The sequence below is a fragment of the Neodiprion fabricii genome, chromosome 1 (assembly GCF_021155785.1).
Source record: "Neodiprion fabricii isolate iyNeoFabr1 chromosome 1, iyNeoFabr1.1, whole genome shotgun sequence".
Taxonomy (NCBI): Eukaryota; Metazoa; Arthropoda; class Insecta; order Hymenoptera; family Diprionidae; genus Neodiprion; species Neodiprion fabricii.
In genome coordinates, this window is record NC_060239.1 from 13,977,435 (window position 1) to 13,998,890 (window position 21,456).

At 40.1% G+C, this 21,456-nt stretch overlaps 1 protein-coding gene across 6 annotated transcripts in view; it reads right to left on the reverse strand.

Annotated features, from left to right (window-relative positions):
• Positions 1-21,456, reverse strand: part of LOC124175079 (MAGE-like protein 2) — a 238,982-nt gene that overhangs the window by 121,129 nt on the left and 96,397 nt on the right. For all 6 annotated transcript variants that reach the window (XM_046554989.1, XM_046554954.1, XM_046554964.1 and 3 more), the window contains one exon: positions 2,678-2,835. In XM_046554989.1, coding sequence (XP_046410945.1) covers positions 2,678-2,835 — 158 coding nt within the window. The remainder of the gene's footprint in view (positions 1-2,677; positions 2,836-21,456) is intronic.

Genomic DNA, 21,456 nt, shown 5'->3' on the forward strand with positions numbered 1-21,456 from the left:
CCACGTGGACCGATATGAAAACAGCCCTCGTTCAAATGTTCGAGCCAGAGGACAGATATTCGAACGATATTGTCAAGTTACGCAATTTCTGGTTCGACACGCATCGATGAAGCAGGCTTGGACCATCTGGAACCGGGTGATCGTCGGTGATAAAGAGTGCGATGCCGTAGAGAAAGTGATAAGGTGTATCGATGATAAACAGATGAGGCTTCGTCTCTTAGCCAGCAAGTGCGCAAATGTCCCTGAATTCATCTTTGTAGCATCAACCATGAAATCCGAAGAACGAGATTATACGGCTTTAAGCCGATCTCAACCCGACATATATTTACAAAATTCTTGAGCCACGTAAAAAGTATGTTCTATTTTGCTCTGGGCTTCGACTAATTCAAGGGCGTCCCATTTGATCCCGCTGTCCCCTAAGCATACTTATTTATTCATATATTCAGGTGTCATTTAATAAAAAAAGTATATTACATAAAGGGGAGAGTGAGGCAAAATGGGCCTCGTGCTAATTTGAAAAAGCATGCCTATTATAATTGTAATTTGTGATTGATGCGATAAAAGGACTTAATTACAATTGTAATTGTGCCACAATATCCGCAGCACGTAACAACGTCAGCGAGCAGGCAGATTTGATGATTACACGAGAGGTTCGCAGTGCACTGCAACCGTATATCGCCACCACTAAACTATAATATACCTATGTAACTAGACATGCTCCAATGCCTTCGACGCGAGCCGAGCGTGATAGCATCATAATGATTTTGTGTCTTTCTCTATACAGTCCAGTCCAAAAAGTAATATCGAGTATACGAAACATCAAATAAACACAGTGCGAGGAAAGAGGTGAATACCATGATTATTGCATATAAATAATATAAAAAAAAACATGAGGATTCACTGTACTCCTGTAGAGCACATATTTTAACCGTGGTGTGAGGAATGGTAATGCGGATGATGGTCTAACTTTTTTACAGATGGGTCATTCCACGTCAAATCGACCAATGGTTGGAATTGATCCCTTTCGATTTGGACGAAATTTGGTCAAAGTTTTCTTTCCTTATAAAATGAAGATCTGACAAAGGAAAAAAATTAAAATATTTTTTTTCGAAAGCTTCTCAAAATTTCATTATTTTTCCAATTTTTCAAGTTTATTTTTTAATTATCTCGAAAAATATTATAGTTACAGAAACGAGCTTGTGTTTGTTTTAAAAAAAATACCTGGGACTATGAAAGAAAAATATTTTGAAAAATGAAAAATTTGTAGAATTTTGAATTTTAAAAAATCGTCAAAATCGACCATGGACATTAAATTTTTGGTTGAATCTTTTTTATATAGTACCTTTAAATAATCTTAAAAAGATCCTGAAATTTTCAAAGTTGCGTTTTGTGTTCAAAAATATGAATTTTCGAATTTTCTCAACCTCTAAGTCAAGTAAAGCTAAGAAAACATGTATTTTTGTAATTTTGAGTAGGAAACCTTCATTTTGTAACATCGCATCGTAAAAACAGAAACATAATTAAAATTTAATTCTTATTTATTTGGTATAGCGTTTCAAGTCTAAGCTTATTATAATATTTTATTAGATAAGGCGTGTCTTTTTTCACTCCCTTTTCTGAGTTGATGCCTCATTTCGTTTCCTTTGCCCACTCTACACTTTGGAGTGGAATTTGTGTCTTAGGTCTTAATCAAGTGTCAGGGGTAAAATTTATATTGGATGGAAGCACACATACGCAGGTTGACCCAGGATTATCACCCCTCATGCTACGAATGTGCTCCTCTTAAAAATTGATAACTGAAACGTTGTTTAATTTTGATCGGAAGTTTGCCTTTTGCAAATTACAGTCGTTTGAAACTGGCTAATCCGGTGACATCTGACGTCTCGGCACAAGTGCCGAGCGCATGACAGTCAAATAACGATCCACCAACCCTGTTTGAAACTGTTAGATACTACCAGATTTGCCAATTTCAAACGGCAATAATTTGCAAACGACAAATTTCTTATCCATAGTAATAAACGATTCAATCGCAGATTTTCACCAGGAATATTTCTTAGCAGAGTCAACAGAGTCAGGGCGGCTAGGTGGTCTAGTGGAGTAAGGCTCCGGTCAAACATCTCTAGATACCAGGTTCGATTCCTGGCTCCGTCGTTAATTTTTCGAACTCACCAGTTTTTCAAATTTGTATCTCCAAGATTTCTTAGTATATGAAGTGATAGTCATGGGCCTATTAACTATGGTAAGGTATAATAAGTATATTAAGTACAGTAAGTAAGGTGAAAAATCAAGAGATAATATCCTGCTCATGTCATACACATGGAAAAATCTTGGAAATGTAGGTCTTCGTAAACAAAACGATTATTTTCAAGATTCTTCTTACACACACATCGAGGTAAATATCAGTTTTACATATACATAGAAATACCAAGCAACTCGCCTTAAAATCATTGGAATTTTCGAGCGCTCCAAGTTTTGACAATAATTTCGAATGGGATATTTTGAAATGTTGGTTGCGGGCGATTGCATAACTGCAAAGGGACAAAATTGACCCACACCAGCAGTCTATAATGTAGTTATAACGTATTTTATTGATAATATACCACAAATCCATCGTGCCTCACTATATTTCACGTTTGAATATGAAAAGTATTTACAAGAAATTATATTTATACGGTACCTGAGGTTGATCAGATGTCTCCAAAGGACCCGAATGGGCAGGAATGTGTACGCCAGGCGGAGGAACACCAACGCCTCCTCCCGGAGCTCCAGCAAGAGTGGCGGTAAGTATTGTTGCTGGAAGAGTCATTACACTGCTCTGTGGATGTTGTATAATGTCTGGAAATTAAACATATTAGGCTTTTTAGATCACGGTATTTACTGATAAAAAATATTAATTGAAGTAAGGGATGGGGTGAACAAATTTCGTGGAAACAGATAAGTGGGACGATGGAAACTACGACGGCAACAAAGGCGGTTTTATGATTATATAAGACAGTCATGACTATGGCTGCTTTTAATACTTGTAAACGGGCATGAAGTACCACTTAACAACCAAGCGGGAGTAGAACTTAGCTCACATCATACTTTTCCTCCTTACATCGGATAAGTGAGCAAAACTCACTCCAGTAGGTTAAAAAAATAGCTATATTCGTACCTGTGTTGTATAAAATTTCGTACGGCGTTAGGGGCCATTCATTTATTATGTAAGGGTCCCGAGGGGGAGGAGGGGGGTTAAAAAAATCTCTACATGCCCTTATCTGGGGGGGGGGGGGGTAAAACTTATTCTTAGGTAATATTTTATATGTCGAAATTTATCATTAGAAATCTACTTCCATTTTGATGCCGAATGGCCTTTTTTCATTCTGTAATATACAATTGGATTTACATATCATTTACAAAAATTTGAATGCTTTTAAAATTTTTAAAACTTAAATGTGTTCATTTTTACCCATTTTCAATCTTGTAAATAAAAATTATAGTATACTCTTCCCGTTTGTTGATATAATTTTAATTATTCAGAAAAACTAGATAGAATCTTACGTAAGACGGGGAGGAAGAGTTCGAGAAATTTTATGTGCCCTTAAATGGGGGTAGGGGGGGTCAAAAATTGCCAAAATCATCCTTACGTAATTAATGAATGGCCCTTTAGGGAGAAGTGCAAATTTGATTCGGGTGGAGCTGCCCTCATCAAAATCGCTTACCTCTCTACCTAGCAGCATAATATACTATTTTCAGGATGTTATCACAACACAAACCAGTAGCAGCCAGCGTTTAGAGGAGCTATTGGCTTGTTTTGCAAAAGCAACGTGATTCAGTTACTCTAGTCACTAATTCCGTTTCAGAATTAACAATCATACTTCCAAAGGTGTGCAGAATGCAATGTTTATTAATGGGTTTCCAGTAGCTTAATACTTTTTTGGAATGAAATGTGCCCTTCAACCGAATTGGAAATACTTTCCGCCAAACTTTTCCGTTTCGTCTAAAAATCAAGTTCGCCCGAATTGCAACCCTCTACGTTTATTTGTACACTGGAAATTGACAATGGCCTGATTTTGTAGTTTTATCGAACTTCGATGCCATTTTTCTAGCGGAAACGGGACAAAAATGAGTGCGAGTAAGATAGCTCGTCTAATTTTTGCATTGGAATAACAAACTACTGTCATCTTCTACGTTTGGATACCGAACCTTTTCTTACCTTTCTGTTTATATACGGCTTTCCTGTATTAAAAAGGAGAGAAAAAATTAATGTTATTTCTAATAGATTGAAATGTCTCTTACTAGCACTCATTTCTTTCTCTCTGCAGAATTTCCTCGCAAACGCGAGTTTCAAAATTTAAAAGCAGACAACAACATGAAGAATATATTTATGTACTTTATTTGAACTACTGCTGCAGTAATCAAGTCTTAACTAAAATCTATAAAATAAGACAGAGTCTGCAAACAGAGCTATATAATAGATATAATTTTAACACTGTATTGCCACGTGGATTTTTCCCGTACCTCGATCACTCGAAGAAAATGACCCAGAACTTGCCACATGCACAATAATTCGGCGTCCCGCAATGTAAGCTGGATGTAAAAAAGATATCGCGAAATGCTGTTGGGCACCTGGCGTGATTAACTCGTCTCGAAATCGTTAATGCCCTATACCTCCGGACTATGCTCGGCAGCAGAGAGAGAGAGAGAGAGAGAGAGAGAGAGAGAGAGAGAGAGAGAGGGAGAGAGAGAGGGAGAGAGAGAGGGAGGGAGAGAGAGAGAGAGAGAGAAAGAGAGAGAGAGAGAGAGAGAGATTCCAATCAACTTTCATAATAATCATATTTCGTGTAAAATTGAAAAATAAACAAGTTATTTAAGAAACAAAAATTCACTCTTAAATTTAAGGTGGCCAAACATGCAACGTCGTGCGAACCCCGAAAACCAAAATGTTTACTGCCAGTGACCCCCCTTCCCTCGCCACTTAAAGATTTCCGAAGGAAAATTGCTACTGGCAATTTTCAAGATGTCAAGTCCTATTTTGACTGGGCTACGTCACAGGTTCGCCTTTATTTTATAACTCTGCAAATATAGATCCTAGCGTAAAAATGATACTAACCAAACTTGTGGGAAATTAAATTTCCAACAACTTTGGATTCTACCATTTTTGCTATAGAGCTGTAAATTAAGGAGTTATTTCAAAAAACGAAAAAATTGAACTTTAAATCAAGATAGCGGAGAACGTAATGGCGGGATTTTCCAGAAAATCGAGATTTAGACTTCCAACTACCCCCCCCCCCCCCCGAAGTTTAAAAAAAATCACTTCCCCTAATTATTTCCATTTAAGGCTATTTTTATGTCTATCTGGACTGGATTATTACCTATAGATGGATTAATTAGCAGTGTCGAAATGGCTTTAATTAAAAAAGATGTCGTCAAAAAAGATAAAATTAGGTCTGATATCACTAAATTGATTGGCAATTAGATCAACTGCTAGAAATCTCTATATTTAAACAAACAAGAAATTATATAACAAATTGAAGTAACATTGTTATAACCAGAGCAGACAAAGGTAACGTCATGGTGCTGATGGGCAAATAAGATTACACAGACAAAAGATAAGAAATTCTTAATGATTGAGAAACATATAAATTAATAAGCAAAGACCCCACAAACACAATAGGAAAAGCAATCAACGACAATATAAATATGGCAACAAAAAAATTTCATAACGTCCACAGTAGCCAAAAATCTTAAAACGCATAATTCTCTATCTCGAAAAATTTATTTTTCACCCAAAATTCACAAAAGAAATATACCACTGAGACCAATTGTTTCCAATTTAAACTCGTCAACATACAAAATCTCTAAATTCTATGCAAGCACATTAACAAACATCGTAGGTAATACCTAATATCACATAAAAGATACTTGGTCTTTCGCAGACAAAATAAAAGGTTTTTATTTTGTCCAAATTTGTTCCGAAAGATCACGCACTAGTATCACTAGATGTTATTTCATTATTCACGAATATTCCAACCAAATTGGTCATCTCAATCGTTAATAAGAAATGGTTTTTGTGATGTATACGCGCACGGAACGTAGGCATTGGAGAGTTAACACTGATAAGCAATGCGAGCGCGTACGTACCGCTAGGAAGCGGGTTTTCATCGAGGAGAGCCGGAGAGCGTCAGAGTATACCAGGCCGTAGTCATAGATACATACAGAATAAAGCTTAGTGATATTACACCTGTGTATCTTGATTTCCCTGATCAAACTTCCCTACTGGATCCCGCACCCACGCAGGCCGATACCTTGCAGTCTTTAATAAAACCTCACACCAATGTTACTAAGAAGGAGTTTGTAGAAATGATAAAACTATGTCTTGAATCATGCTACTTTGCCTATGGTAATCAATTTTACAAACCAAGTTACGGTGTCGCGGTGGGCTCCCCCATAAGCCGAGTAGTAGCAAACATCGTTTTAGAACATTTAAAGCACAAAGTCATTGAACAACTGTACTTTGATCTTCAGTTTTATTTACGTTGCGTAGACGATATAATAACAAGCGTACACAAAGACTAAGTACAATATCTACTATAAAAGTTTAATAATTTCCGTCCAAAGATACAATTCGCGTGGGAAATCGAAAAAGATAACAAAATTAACTTTCTAAACACTTGGGTGATAAACAAAAAAAAAGGTTATTGTTCTGGATGGGTACCACAAGGACACGTGGTCTGGAAGATATACGCATTTCAATTCAATACACCCTTTTCAACATAAAAAACCAGTTGCTATAGCTTTATATGATCGATGTTGGAAGATATCACATCCACAATTCCGGTCAAAAAATTGGAAACTGGTTGATAAAACTCTACTTAATAATGGCTACCTTACGAATCTTTTTCTTGATATTAAGAAACGGAGAGTTGAAAAACTACATAACACCACTAACTGGAACAAAAATAACAATACCGAATAAATCATTTGCTACATCCCATTTATAGATGGCCTATTAACTAATATCATACAATGTTTGTCAAAAGAAGGAATTAATGTAGCTTACAAAATACTGAATAACAGTAATAGACTAATTACTACTTTGAAAACGCTAACTTCGAGTCTACATAAAATAAAACAGACAAATTTATTTGACTATCCCTCCTTCCAACCTTGTACAAGGAATTGAGATGATTGCACAAGATGCGACTGCTATTTCTAAATATGTAATTTCTAATGGGCTCAAGTTAAATTTGTCAAAATCCAAGGTCATGATTCTGGGTAGTGATGCATATGTTAGGTCGATTGATGTAAACAGTTTGAGAGCAATTGTCGTAGATGGGATAGCTCTACCGTATGTATCAGAGGCTAAAAATCTTGGTGTCTTGATGAGTTCAAATCTTACATGGACAGGCAAATTGCTTCAGTTTCACAAAAAGTGCATTACACACTGCACAAACTGAAATTTCATTAAAACTCTTTGTCTCAACAGCTCAAGTGCAAACTGGTTACGACACTGATTTTTTCTTACATCGTTGCAAACTACTGTTGCCTCGTCTATTTAGATCTAACCGATGAGCTAAACACCAAGCTGCAACGTCTGGTAAATTGTGCGATCAGATTCATCTTCGGAGTGCGGCGAGACGAACATATCACTCTTTATCGACGTCGCCTAGGTTGGTTGTCGGTGCGTAATCGTCGATTGTACTTATTAGGTATATTTATGTATAATATTCTCTACGGCAACGTCGCGTCTTATTTAAGTAAACTCTTGGTCACGGAAGATCCTTCCCTACGGCGTTAGTCTCGAAACCCAGCTTCAGCTTTCTTTTTCCACATTCCCCTTCACCACACCGCCGCATTTGCCAATTCTTTCCAGCTATCGGGTGCTTATCTTTGGAACTCACTTCCACCATCACTGACCACGGCAAGTTCACTGTCAATATTCAAATCCCTTCTATTGTCCTACCTATTTACAAGAGAATTTCCCCCTTCTCCTTAATCTATATTTTCTTTTCACAATTATTTTTTAGTTTCTATTTTAGTTTTTTAGTTTTTTAGTTTTAGTTTTAGTTCTATTAATTTATGCATAAGCGCGATCTACATTGTCAGAATTTTTTGTAATTTGTTATGTTATTTTTATTTACTATTTCCATCTTGTTAATTATTTGCCCTACAGTTAAACTAGGGCATTATATAAATACTAATCAATCAATCAACCTCTCTCCCTCTCCCTCTCCCTCTCCCTCTCCCTCTCCCTCTCCCTCTCCCTCTCTCTCTCTCTCTCAGTCTTTTTCATCGTTTCTAACCGATCTTCCTCCTCACAGTCTCCCTTATTCCTTTTCCTTTTCATTGTTAACTGAAGTATCCGTATTGCAGCAGCTTCTATCTCTCTCTTCTACAACACTCAGCACCGGGCCTGACGGCATTTCCCCTTACTCTATAAATAAATCTTGTGCGCTCATCACGTCCTTTCTAACCACCATTTTTAAAAATTCTATTTCTCTTTCTTACTTTCCGAACAAATGGAAGCAGGCGTTCATACGGCCTCTATCAAAAGTTAAAACACCCCGTTCCCCTTCAAACACTCGTCCTATCGCAAGCCTCTCAGAACTGTCAAAGCAATTCGAGAGGCTGTTACGCAAACAAATTACTAAATATCTTGAGGCTAATAGCATCCTTGATCCTCGACAGTCTGGCTCTCGTCATTCTTTTAGTACCCAATCAACTCTCTTGAGGGGAATGCATGATATCAGACTCGGAGTCGACGAAAGGAAACTTACGCGAAAAGTCCTCTTTGACTTCAGCAAAGCTTTTGACATGGTACCCCATCATCGGCTACTCGCGAAATTACACACGCTAGGTTTTTTCAGAGTGCTCTATCGTGGTGCTCTATCGTGGTTTTTTTCATATTTAACGGGACGTTCCCAGTAGTATGGCTATGAGAGTTCTGAGTACAAACACCTTCTTTACCGACCGAGCCGCTCCGCGCAGCCCACCGAGCCGCTCCGCGCAGCTCAGACGCAAACCCTTGAAGGTTACCCCCACTCTCCTCAGATAAAACCATGCAACCTTACCGGCAGTTGTATCGGTCGACGGTGAAAATCGCACTGCTTTACCGGCAATTCTTATCGATCGAGGGTCAAAATCGTGCTGTTTTACCGACAATCTTACCGACCGAAGGTCTGTAGTGCTCGCCTGCCAACGGTAGAGGGCGCAGCGGGGGGCGAGAACTTTTTTACCGTCCCGCATTCTTTTCCTACGATATGACTGCTGATGTGTAACATTAACCACTCCGAATTCCTTTCCCAATATCACTTATGTGTAACATCAACCACCCCCACTTTCCTTTTCCACGTTATCAACCACGTGACATTCCAAAATTATTGGTTCCGAGAATCGTGTTTCACTTATTCGGATGTCGGTTTGATATCAACCACGTGACATTTTTTGGCTTGTAACTGCCGTGTGAACTAAACGATGAATTTTGAACGGGTTCAGTCAAGACCAGCGTGCAAGGTCGACCGATAGCCGCGGTACATTCAAAGTCATGGATCTGCGGTGTTGGGTTACTATCGTCCTGGGAATACTAAAAGGTGCGCGCGCATACACAAACATACGTACAGCTGCCCTATAAAAAGGACGCTCGTCACTGCAAACGATCATTACGTCACAACTTGTCAAGTGTACGTGAGGAAAAAGCTCAGGATGGAATCCGCGAAGTGTTGGAGATTGATCGATATTATGGAAACGGCGTTCAAGATTTTGGACAAATCATCATCAACAGCAGAGATTCGGAAATGGTTAAAATTTGGAAGTCAAAATATTCGGCGTCTGAACAAAATTTTGCGAAAGGCTTCATCGATTGGAGAAAAGATGAGAATTATCACAACGATCGGACTCTTGAAAACGCTTACGGAAAAATTCAAACGTCTTCAGAAAACGGGTGAAGGTACGCGGAAAGTAAGAAGAAGCGATCGAGTTCACTGGGAAGATTTGGAATCAGCTTTCGAGGAGAGAATTCGAACTGGATCCATCGTCAATTTAAAGCATAAAGAGGTGGAGAGATTTCTAGAAGACGCAAAGGTACTAGCTGTGACGAGACTAAAAAACGCTCTGAAGAAAGACAGGAGCTTGAAAGCCAACGTTATCCTGGCTTGTAAATTTGAAGTTAGAAAAGATGATCGCATGGTGGAAGAGATCTAATTTTTTAATACGAGAAATGAAATCATCCTCCAGACAACGGATATCAACGAACGGTTCATCGAAAACGCGACGGAGCGTTTGTTGAAAAAGGTGGAAGATTTCCAGGAAAAGGATTCAGGCTGGTCGCTGACTGAAATAATCAATTTTACTGTGAATATCAACAAGTACGTGCCACTACGAGGCGGTGTCTTCACATACACACCACTACCCAAAGATATTCAAGATAAGAAGGCTGTCGTCAACATCCGTAACAGCGACTCGTATTGCTTCCTCTGGTCGGTTACCGCAGCTCTGTTCCCAGCCGACAACAACAATCCCAGTAAAATTACTTCGTATCCACATTTCAGCTCAGTGCTACAATACGACGGTTTGCATTTTCCAATGTCTTTAGACCAGATTCCAAAATTTGAGAAACTTAACAAACTTTCAATTAACGTTTATGGTATAGATAGTGCGGAAAAACAAAAGCGCAGTAAAATCGTACCCATTTATTTGAGTCGAAACAAGTCTGACAAACCTGTGATTCATCTTTTGGTGATAGAAACTGAAATCACTGACGATGACGATGACGATGAAAGTATGGAAAATATTGAAAAGGATGTAACACATCATTTTGCATGGATTCGAAATCTGTCTCGATTAACAAATTCTCACATTTCTAAACGTAATGGTCGTACTTGGTTGTGCGATAGATGTTTGACTTACTTTCATTCTGAAGAGTGTTTAACAAAGCACAATGTAGATTGCATGAATTTAAACGAAACCAAAGTTATTCTACCTGCAGAGGAGGAAAAAATTCTAAAATTTAAAAATTTCAAGCACAAAGAAACCGTTCCGTTCTGCATTTACGCAGATCTCGAATGTTTACTGCAACGCACACATGAAAGTTTTGGGAAAAATAAAACAATTTATCAGAAGCATCTCCCGTGTAGTATAGCTTACTATCTGCATTGCGCGTTTGACGATTCGCTTTCAAAATTCAAAATCAATCGCGGAGAGACTTGCGTTCAATGGTTTGTGAACGAGTTAGCGGAATTGGCACATTCGTTAGAAGTTTATTTCAAAACTGTTGTACCGATGAAACCGCTCAATTCCAATCAAATCAACGAATTTTACTCAACGACAGTATGTCACATTTGTGAAAACACCGTTTACACTCGCAGACGTGAAACATCGTGATCACTGTCATTTCACGGGAAAGTACCGTGGTGCTGCTCACCGAGGTTGCAATCGAAATTACCAAAATTCGCACATTATCCCAGTGATATTCCACAATCTGTCGGGTTACGATTCACATTTTCTGATCAAAGCACTGGCTACATCGTTCGAGGGCAGAATTGAGCTTCTACCCGTAAACAAAGAAAAGTACATTTCTTTTACAAAATATGTCGAGGGGACAGATATAAAGTTTAGATTCGTAGATTCGTACCGTTTCATGCCCAGTAGTTTTGAGAAATTAGCAACGTATCTCGGTGATGTTCAGAAATCAATCACACGAAAATTTTATCGTAGCTCAGATAAATTTCAGTTATTGACCAGAAAAGGAGTGTTCCCGTACGAATACATGGACAGTTGGCAGAAGCTCGAGGACACACGGCTACCATCCAGACAACAATTTTACTCAAAATTAAATGATCGGGATATATCAGACGACGACTATGCACATGCATGTAAAGTTTGGCAAACTTTTAACGTTCAAACTTTGAGAGAGTATTCGGACTTGTATTTACAGACGGACGTGTTTTTACTAGCCGACGTTTTTCAAAACTTTCGACAGAGCTGTTGGACGACGTACAAACTGGACCCGTTACATTACTACACAGCGCCCGGTCTGTCGTTTGATGCGATGTTGAAATGTACAGGCATCAAACTCGAGCTTCTCACCGACATAGACATGGTTATGTTTATCGAAAAGGGTATTCGAGGTGGTGTGTCACAGTGTTCGAACAGATACGCAAAGGCCAACAATAGATATATGGGAGAGGAATTCGATCCTGAGGTCAAAGAATCTTATCTCATGTACTTTGACGTTAATAATTTGTACGGTGCTGCTATGAGCTTTGCTCTGCCATACAGTTCCTTCGAATGGTTATCAGACTTCGGACAATGCGACGTTCTTACCATCTCGGACGATGCGGAGTTTGGTTACATGCTGGAGGTGGATTTGGAATATCCTGAGGAACTGCATGAAATTCATAAGGATTCACCACTGTGTCCGGAGCACTACATACCTCCGATCTCGAATAGTAAGCAACCGAAATTGACGCCCACGCTACTTTCCAAGAAAAACTACGTTGTTCACTATAGGGTTTTGAAACAATGCTTACAATTGGGCTTAAAATTACTCAAAATACACAGAGTTCTCAAATTCAGGCAAACCCCGTGGCTCAAAAAATACATAGATTTGAATACCGATTTGCACAAAAAATCTCAGAACGAATTCGAGAAAAATTTTTACAAACTGATGAACAACGCAGTTTTTGGCAAAACAATGGAAAATATTAGGAAGTATAGAGATGTCAGACTGATCACGAAATGGGATGGAAGATACGGTGCTAGAGCTACCATAGCCAAACCCAATTTTCACAGCTGCACCGTTTTCGGCAAAGATATAATTATCGTTGAAATGAGTAAGACGAAAGTCAAGTTGAATAAACCATTGTATGCAGGTTTCTCCATCATGGATCTGGCTAAAACATACATCTACGATTTTCATTACAATTACATTAAGCAGAAATTCGGCAACCGAGCAAAATTAATGTACACGGATACAGACAGTTTGATTTACAATTTTACCGTCCCCGACATATACGAACACATGAAGGAGGACTTGCACAAATTCGATACGTCTGATTATCCGCTTGACAACGTTTACGGAATACCTCGAGCAAACAAAAAAGTTCTCGGCTTGATGAAAGATGAGAATAATGGAAAAATAATGCTGGAATTTGTAGGATTAAGAGCTAAGTTGTACGCATTCCGAGTCTTGGGAGATGAGAAAGACAATAAACGTGGCAAAGGTGTCAAAGGATCAGCGTTGAGAAAAATAACTTTCAACGATTATTTGGAATGTGTTTTGAACCGTGAAAATCTATCCTCAAATCAGCATTTGATATTGAGTCGAAAGCACGAGGTATACACCGTAGAACAGCAGAAAGTAGCACTGAGCTGGAATGACGACAAGCGGATCGTGTTTCAAAATACAACCGACACGCTTCCGTGGGGCTACAAGCCTACACCTTAGCTCTGTAATTTATAACTGTACCATGTCTGTCGATTGTCTAAAAAATAAAGACGCATACTTGTTGTGTGTCGGATATGAAATAAAGAGGGACATGCGTTTTTACAAAAAAATTCATTTATTCAAATGTTACGTATCCGATTCGTTTATCCAACTGTTGTGTGTATTGTCAAAACCTAACCATTCAACGTATATTTTTCTTCCACGCTTCTTGAGCACCTTCTCCACCAGATAGATATCCGGATGCTTAACCTTGAGGAGCTCTTGTTCGTAGAAACCACCAGCAATGGGTTGATCTCGGTAGTCTTTGAGCTTGTACGTCACAGGATGAGTATTTTCCACTCGACTTAACGTGAATATTTCAGTCGTCCAATTGGGAGTGTAACCTTTCTCGAAGACATTTTTGAATTTGTTGATTCGAACTTTGTCGCCAGATTTGAACTTTGCCGATATGGTAGGTATCGCGCGAAGCCCTCCGTACGCCTGACGTAATAACAGCCTCTCGTTTGCAACGGTGACATCTGACGGTTTCATTCTTATGGTTCGGTGTTTGACGTTGTTGTAAGCCGAAACCAAATCGGATAAGATATTGAGCCACTCGTAGCTTCCTTGCATGCTGAACCGTGTCCACATTTTACCTTTCAGCGTGCGATTGAAACGTTCACAGATCGAAGCCTTCAAATTACTGTACGTGGAGTAAAGTTTGATTCCGTAGCGTGTCATAAGCGATTCGAATTTCGAGTTGTAAAATTCCGTTCCTCAGTCGACGTGTAAATTTTTCGGTACCCGTTCTTGAACAAGCACAGATTCCATTGCCTTTGTAACATCATCTCCAGACTTGCTCTTTATCGGTGTAGCCCACGCATACTTTGAAAAGATATCAATGACTGTGAGCATGTACTTGTAACCTTTGTTTTGTCCAGCGTACGACGTCATATCAACAAGATCTGCCTGCCAGGTCTCGTCGATGCCGCGCACGTCTACACGTCGACGCAGGTAATTCCGGCGTGTAGGCTTATGCAGTTCCGTCACCAGTGCTTGCTTTTTCTCGTTCATATTTCAACGCTATTAGTCTGGTGTCCAATTTGGAAATGATTTCCGCGTTTCGAATCGACAAGTCTCTGCCTGTTTTAAAGTCTGTGTAGAAGGTATCCAAGGCTTTCTCCGTGGTGATCTCCAAAGCTTTGATTATTTGATCGAGGTTGTCGATTCGTTTTTGCAGCACGCTGAATTTTCGTCTCAAGGTTTTTAAAGTTACAGCATTGTTCGGCTCTGCGGGATCTGCGACGTTGCACAGTCTCTTGTTCCGTATATCGTAATGCCCGTCCGCTGTTATTTGAAACCCGACACCCGGAGGACCGCGAGTGTTCGCGGTCGTGTTTTTATTCAGCTGACGTCCAAACACGTCGACGCTCATCTCGGTAATGAATGCAAAAATGACGGGAGCTGCTTAATAAATGATTCCTGCTTCGCGTAGCTCTTCGATAATGGAGATTATTTCGTTATTGTGACTCGGATTTCCCGCTGCCTGAGATGCCAGGAGTAAACGAAGACGCTCCACCAACTCGTTTGGATCATCCCAGAAGACGTATCATGGCTTGCGGAAGTAGACCTTTACCCTTTCGGCGAGGTGACGGAGAATAATCCATTAATTCGGCAATGACATTTCTAAATTTGTAACTGTTATCGTTTTGAACAGCCCCGTCGGATGAGTAATACTTCTTATGCGCGTTCGTTGCGAGGATTATGTTTTTAAAATTTTCCCGATCTCCGGCGCTCACAGAAGAACCGTCAGGCTTCTTTTTGAACAAAAGTTCCAGCAAACCCTTCGTTTTCGGGTAACGCGTGTCGCCAATACAAACGTAGTCACTCTCAAAAGATATCAACGAATCACCAATCATTAGTCCGTTTGAGAGGTTGCGTACACCGCACACGTTGTCCAATTCGCCTTTTGTCTTCGTATCTCTCATCAGTGCAAAATACTCGTCCTCGATTTTCTTGACCGGTGTTCCTACGATTGTTTCATCCCCCGCCGAAGCAAAGGAATCGTCCATCTCCGAGACAGTTTCATTTTTCGTTTCATTTTTCATCTGCTTTATTTTTTCTTTAATTTCTTCCACCTCTTGTTTGACAGGTTTGGTATCTTTTGTAACATTCACCAGTTTTTGCAACGCAGTCACTACTGGTTTGAAAACTTCACTCAATTTCTGAGTCGTAGATTCCCTGTCCGACTTGAGCAATCTGTGTTTTCGACGGATCGCCGCACTTGCTTGAGCGATCTGATGTCGGACATCTTTTTGCTTGGAAATTTCAGAGCTCTGCATGTTAACGCAACTGAGTCTGCAACGCTACTGCGTCTGTCGCTCGAAAACGCTAGATTTTATTCCTTTTCCAGGCTAACAAAAGAATCGAATCCCCTCCTGTATCGTCCTTCGTTGAGCTCACTGTCTTTGTCGATCACTAGAAACCCATATTTGTCACCGTTCCAGCATGCCGCACACAAGTCTTTAAACTCTATGTAAGACATATCGGTGTTTACATGGTCGTTGTATACGTGTCTCAGGTTCATATCGTCTTGTTTGAATAACACGAGTAAGTTTACGTTGTCGTGCACGAGATGTTTGGGAATACGCGCGTACGTCTGACAGAGATAGAAACAGTCAACGTCGTGATGTCTACCCATGCAAAAGTAGGCTCTAATATTGTCCTGCTTCTCGCACGCTACATCGTCAAATATGATTATTGAGTTGGGCCGTGCTTCTTCCGGTGAAATCACTTGCTCACGCTCGGTAAACGCAAAATACTCCGTATTCTCAACATGGTCCAACAATTGTTTCAACAATTGGTATTTAGGTTGGTTGAGAGATTTCGAGTAGATGTAGATATTTTCAAATCTGAGTCCGTTGGGATGGGTTATAAGTGTGAGCAACGCATTAGTTTTACCACAATTCGACGGTCCACAGAATATCGCACGTACACTATTCGGGAGTAATTCACCGTGCGGTTTGTGCCTTTTGACATTTTGCTCCGAAAGTTTGTCAAAATTCATCACGGGAAGCTTGGTAGGTTGTTTCTCAAACCGCATCTCGGACATGACTGATCGGATTTGCTATAAATATCGGAGTTGCATGTTCCCGGTTACCAGTACTGCGGTCCTGGCACCAAATTGACGAAAAGACTCGCGAGAGGCGATTCCGGTATCAATCCTCTCGATGCAGCGTGTAAGGAACACGATATAGCGTATTCGAAAAATCGTGAGAACCTTGAGGTTAGAAACGAGGCTGATAGGATGTTGGCTGAGAAAGCTTGGAAACGGGTTCTCGCAAAGGACGCAAATTTGGGTGAGAAGGCAGCCGCTTGGGCAGTAGCTAATACAATGAAAGTAAAATCAAAACTCGGAATGGGAATGCGAAAGTCAAAAAATGTGACCTTGAGAAAAATTGTAAATGCCGCAAAACGTTCTATGGTTCCAAGCAACGATGCAAAAGTAGCTATCGAATCTGCGCTGAAGGGAGCTGAGAACGCCGTTAAAAAAGCGGGTGGTAAAGTGCGAACACCTCGCGTCCTACCGGTACCTTCGAAAGTCGGTGGTTTTCTACCGTTTCTGATTCCTATTTTTGCCGGTCTCAGCGCTACGGGTGCGTTAGCCGGTGGTGCGGCCGGTATAGCAAAAGCTGTGAACGATGCGAGCGCGGCTAAGCGAGAATTGGAGGAAAGCAAACGACACAACAAAACTATGGAAGCTATCGCGTTGGGCAAGGGGGTTCACATGAAACCGTACAAAACAGGTCTTGGTCTCCATCTTTCAAAAAACTAGATGCGACGCTACCACGTCGAGCGTTGACTGACTGGGACTTGTTGAAATATGCAAAAATCTTGAGGGTTCCGCATTTCCGCGGTGTTTTCATGCGGAACGAAATGCCCGAAAACGGTCCACGAAAAAACGAGTCAGCTATAATCAACCTTGACGACAAAGACGGTCCGGGAACACACTGGGTTGCGTACAAGAAACGCGACAATAATATCGATTACTTTGACAGTTTCGGCAACCTTCAACCACCCTCGGACCTCATAAAATACCTCGGCGTTGGTAGCGTCAAATACAATCATGAGAGGTACCAGGATTACGATACATTTGAATGCGGACACTTGTGTCTGAAATTTCTAAGTGGCGAGCTATATAAACATGGTGCGTGATTCGTCAAAGTCAGTCTACCACTCGCAGTCATGGATGATTCGTTAACGTTAACGATTTCGGGAACCTCTTCGATACTCGAGGCACAATATTTCCCACCGATCGAACTTGCTCGTGATAAAAGTTATGCTCTTGGCTTGGTAGAGCTGTTAACCTTTAATTCGATTCCCAACGTTGATGTCGGTCACAATAAAATTTACGTAGCTGACAAAGTGATCACCATACCTACCGGCAGCTACGAGATCGAGGACATAGAAAAGTATCTTCAAAACGTGCTAAGAAATACAGATATCAGGCTCGCCATCAAACCCAACAATAACACGGCTCTACAAAAAAATGTTGTTCTTCGTCCTAAAGTTTATTCTATGATCTTCTGGTTAATTATGAACAAAAACGAAAAGAAAATATCATTTTTTGGTATAAAGTTTGCTTTTTTAATAGTTATAGTAAAAATACTCATTCACACAGAACTGTGTGTCGGAAAACAAAATGTAAAATTTGAGCCGATTGTTGAAGCGGAAAAAGTGGTAATGCCGCCGCTGCACATTAAGTTGGGGTTGATGAAACAATTTGTGAAAAAGCTGGATCAAACGTCAGAAGCTTTCTAATACTTGCGAAAATTTTTTCCGAAGCTATCAGAAGCGAAGGTTAAAGCTGGGGTTTTTGTTGGTCCGCAAATCAGATAGATTTTCGCCGATGAAAAAGCGAGCTGGAACAGTTTCAAAGCAGTCGTTTCTGGATTTTTGGGAAATAACAAAGCTGAAAACTACAAAAAGCTACTTCGGATATGCCAAAAAATTTTAAGGACATGGGCTGCAGGATGTCATTACAAGTACATACGCTGCATGCTCATTTAGATAAATGTAAAAACAACATGGGAGCGTATTCAGAGGAGCAAGGAGAACGTTTTCATCAGGACATTTTGAGCTTTGAACAACTTTATCAAGGCCAATACAATGAAAACATGATGGGAGAGTATATTTGGGGTTTGTTAAGAGAAAGTACTTACGAATATAAAAGAAAAAGTAAGAGCGTACACTTTTGAATTATTTTCTATTTTTTTGTTACTTATTTTGATGGTAAAACTTAATTAAAATAATATAAATGTTTACTTAAATGGTTTCATCTTTAATTGATAATTAAAACCACAGATTTTGAAAAATATCATTTAATCGGTCTCCTAAATACAAAAGCAAACTTTTTCATGCAATATATTTTTTTTTCGTCTAATTACGAACTAAAGAATCGAAATTTAATACTTTAAAGTCTAGGTAAAATTTTGTGTTGACCCATGTAATACATTACGCAGCGAAATCACATGCAACTACACGATTAACTTTGAGCCGAATGATTCCATTGCTCAACTTTTGGGATTTACACCACGGGTATTGGAGGTTGATAAAACTCACGAATCAGACGTGCCGGTAACTATACTCAAGGTCAACGCGTTGCGAGTCGAGTGTAGCATTACAACGGGCGCCTACGTCAATGGACACAAAGTACACACTATTCACGAGTTTTTCCCGACCGTCCCACCAGGATATAAGATCGCGGAAGTACCGTCGCACGTCATTTACCTTCCGATCACCGTCAAGACCATAGATCACGTTCAGCTCCGGTTAGTGGATCAAGACGGAGACCTGGTTAATTTTCGTGGAGAAGTTATTACTGTGAGACTACACATCAAATCGCAATAAACGATGGGAATTGTATATAACAGACTGTCAAAGAGTAGGTACATCAGTAAGTCGACATGCCCCGATCAAGTCAGTCGTCGATCGATTCCCGAACCACTAACACCTCGAAACGTAGAGTTCCTGATAGCTCTGGGTCTGAAACTGACACCTTTTGGAAGAGGAATTTCCGACAAATAAAAATCCGATTTTGCTTTTTTATCATCTGCTACGTACCATGGAGAAGGAAATCTTGAGCATTCAAACACCAGTCGTCTTTGACGAATCCGTTGCGCATTACGAGATTCACGCTCACAAACCTTACGCCTCGTCAACTTTCAACAACAGCGATGAAATTCGAATCACCGTTCAGCATCAGGATTTATGCATATTACCCAGCAAAAGTTCGGTACATATCTACGGACGACTCCTCAAACCTGATGGTACAGCTACTGTGAACACACAGCTCGTAAACAACGCCATCTGTCATCTGTTTGAAGAAATTCGCTACGAAATTAACGCAGTTGAGGTTGATAGAAGCAAGAACGTTGGCTTGACAAGTCTCATGAAGGGTTACGCTTCCCTGCACCCTGGTCAGACTTGGCTGATGGAGAACGCTGGATGGCTTGATGTAGAAGAGAAGAAAAAATTAACCGATGCCGATGGTAACTTTGACGTACTGATACCGCTCAGCATGATATTGGGTTTCGCTGAAGACTACCGCAAGATCGTCGTCAACGCTAAACATGAGTTAATTTTGACGAAATCAAAAACTGACGTCAACGCAATCATGCAGACTCAAAAGGAGGAATTCAAAATCACGATCAATGCAGTGGAATGGCTAATACCGTATTTGAAACTCGCGGATCAGAAAAAAGTTGATCTACTAAATTTCATTCAGAGCGATCCGCCTATTTCGATGAGCTTCCGCAGTTGGGAATTGTACGAATATCCCTTACTTCCCACAACATCGAAACACGTTTGGACTGTGAAAACTTCCACTCAGCTTGAAAAACCTCGGTACGTCATTTTGAGTTTCTAAACAAGTAGGAAGAATAAGACCGGCAAGAACGCAAGTCATTTCGATCATTGCAATATCACGGACGTCAAGCTATTTTTAAACTCTCAATCTTATCCGTACGGTAACCTGAACCTCAACATGAGTCGTAATCTGTACGCGCTCCTGTACGAGATGTACGCAAACTTCCAAGCTACCTACTACGACAAGAACCCCGAGCCGTTGCTGACAAAGAGTGAATTCCTTCGAGACGTCCCCTTATTCGTTATCGACTGTTCAAAACAAAACAAATCTTTGAAGTACGGACCTGTCAACATCCGTCTTGAAATTGAAGCTAAAGCCAACTTTCCCGCTGAAACATCGGCGTACTGCTTGATTGTTCACGATCGTATTGTCGAATACAACCCGCTCAGTGGTGGGGTGAAAAAGTTGGTATGAAAGCTGACCCGTTCCCACCATCTCGCACAGTTCAAAGATGGAGCTTATCGTTGACATACAAGGCTTTCGTAGACCTTTGAACAATACCTTCACATTAAAAGAATTGGCTATAATTTCAATCTACTTGGAAGCATCTCCATCAGTGTTTTTCTTCAAGCCACCTTACAAATGGAATTTACTGGACGTCAAAAACAAAAGCCAAAATTCTTGGTTAGAACGCGATTTTCACGGTTTACCTTGGAGCTGTGGAACCATACCATTTGAGGAAGTTAAGTGGACCATTCAAGACAGGCTGTGCAAAGCTCAAACCGTGTACGTAAAAGGAGAAGAAAAACGAGATTGGTTGCTCAAAATCGTTCCGAAAGTTCAAATCATCGATATGCTGGACTTTGACTGCCCGTCGCTTGAAACACTGCAAAAAACTTCAGCTGTGTCTCTGAGATGCGACCTTCACACAATACCCAACGCAATATGTGCAGCACAAAACGTTTGCATACTTCAGAATTGGCTACAAAATCATCGTACTGTTCGGATGGCGAGGGTGTACGATTTGTGTTACTGTGCAGAAGCGTCTACAAGAACGGTCCCGCATTCCTGGCGAATATATCACCCTGGTCATGATACTGTTGAATAGAATTATTGTACTATTTTTGTGGAGTAATTGTCAACCGTACTCTAAAAATTGTACTCAATAAAACTGTTTTTTAAA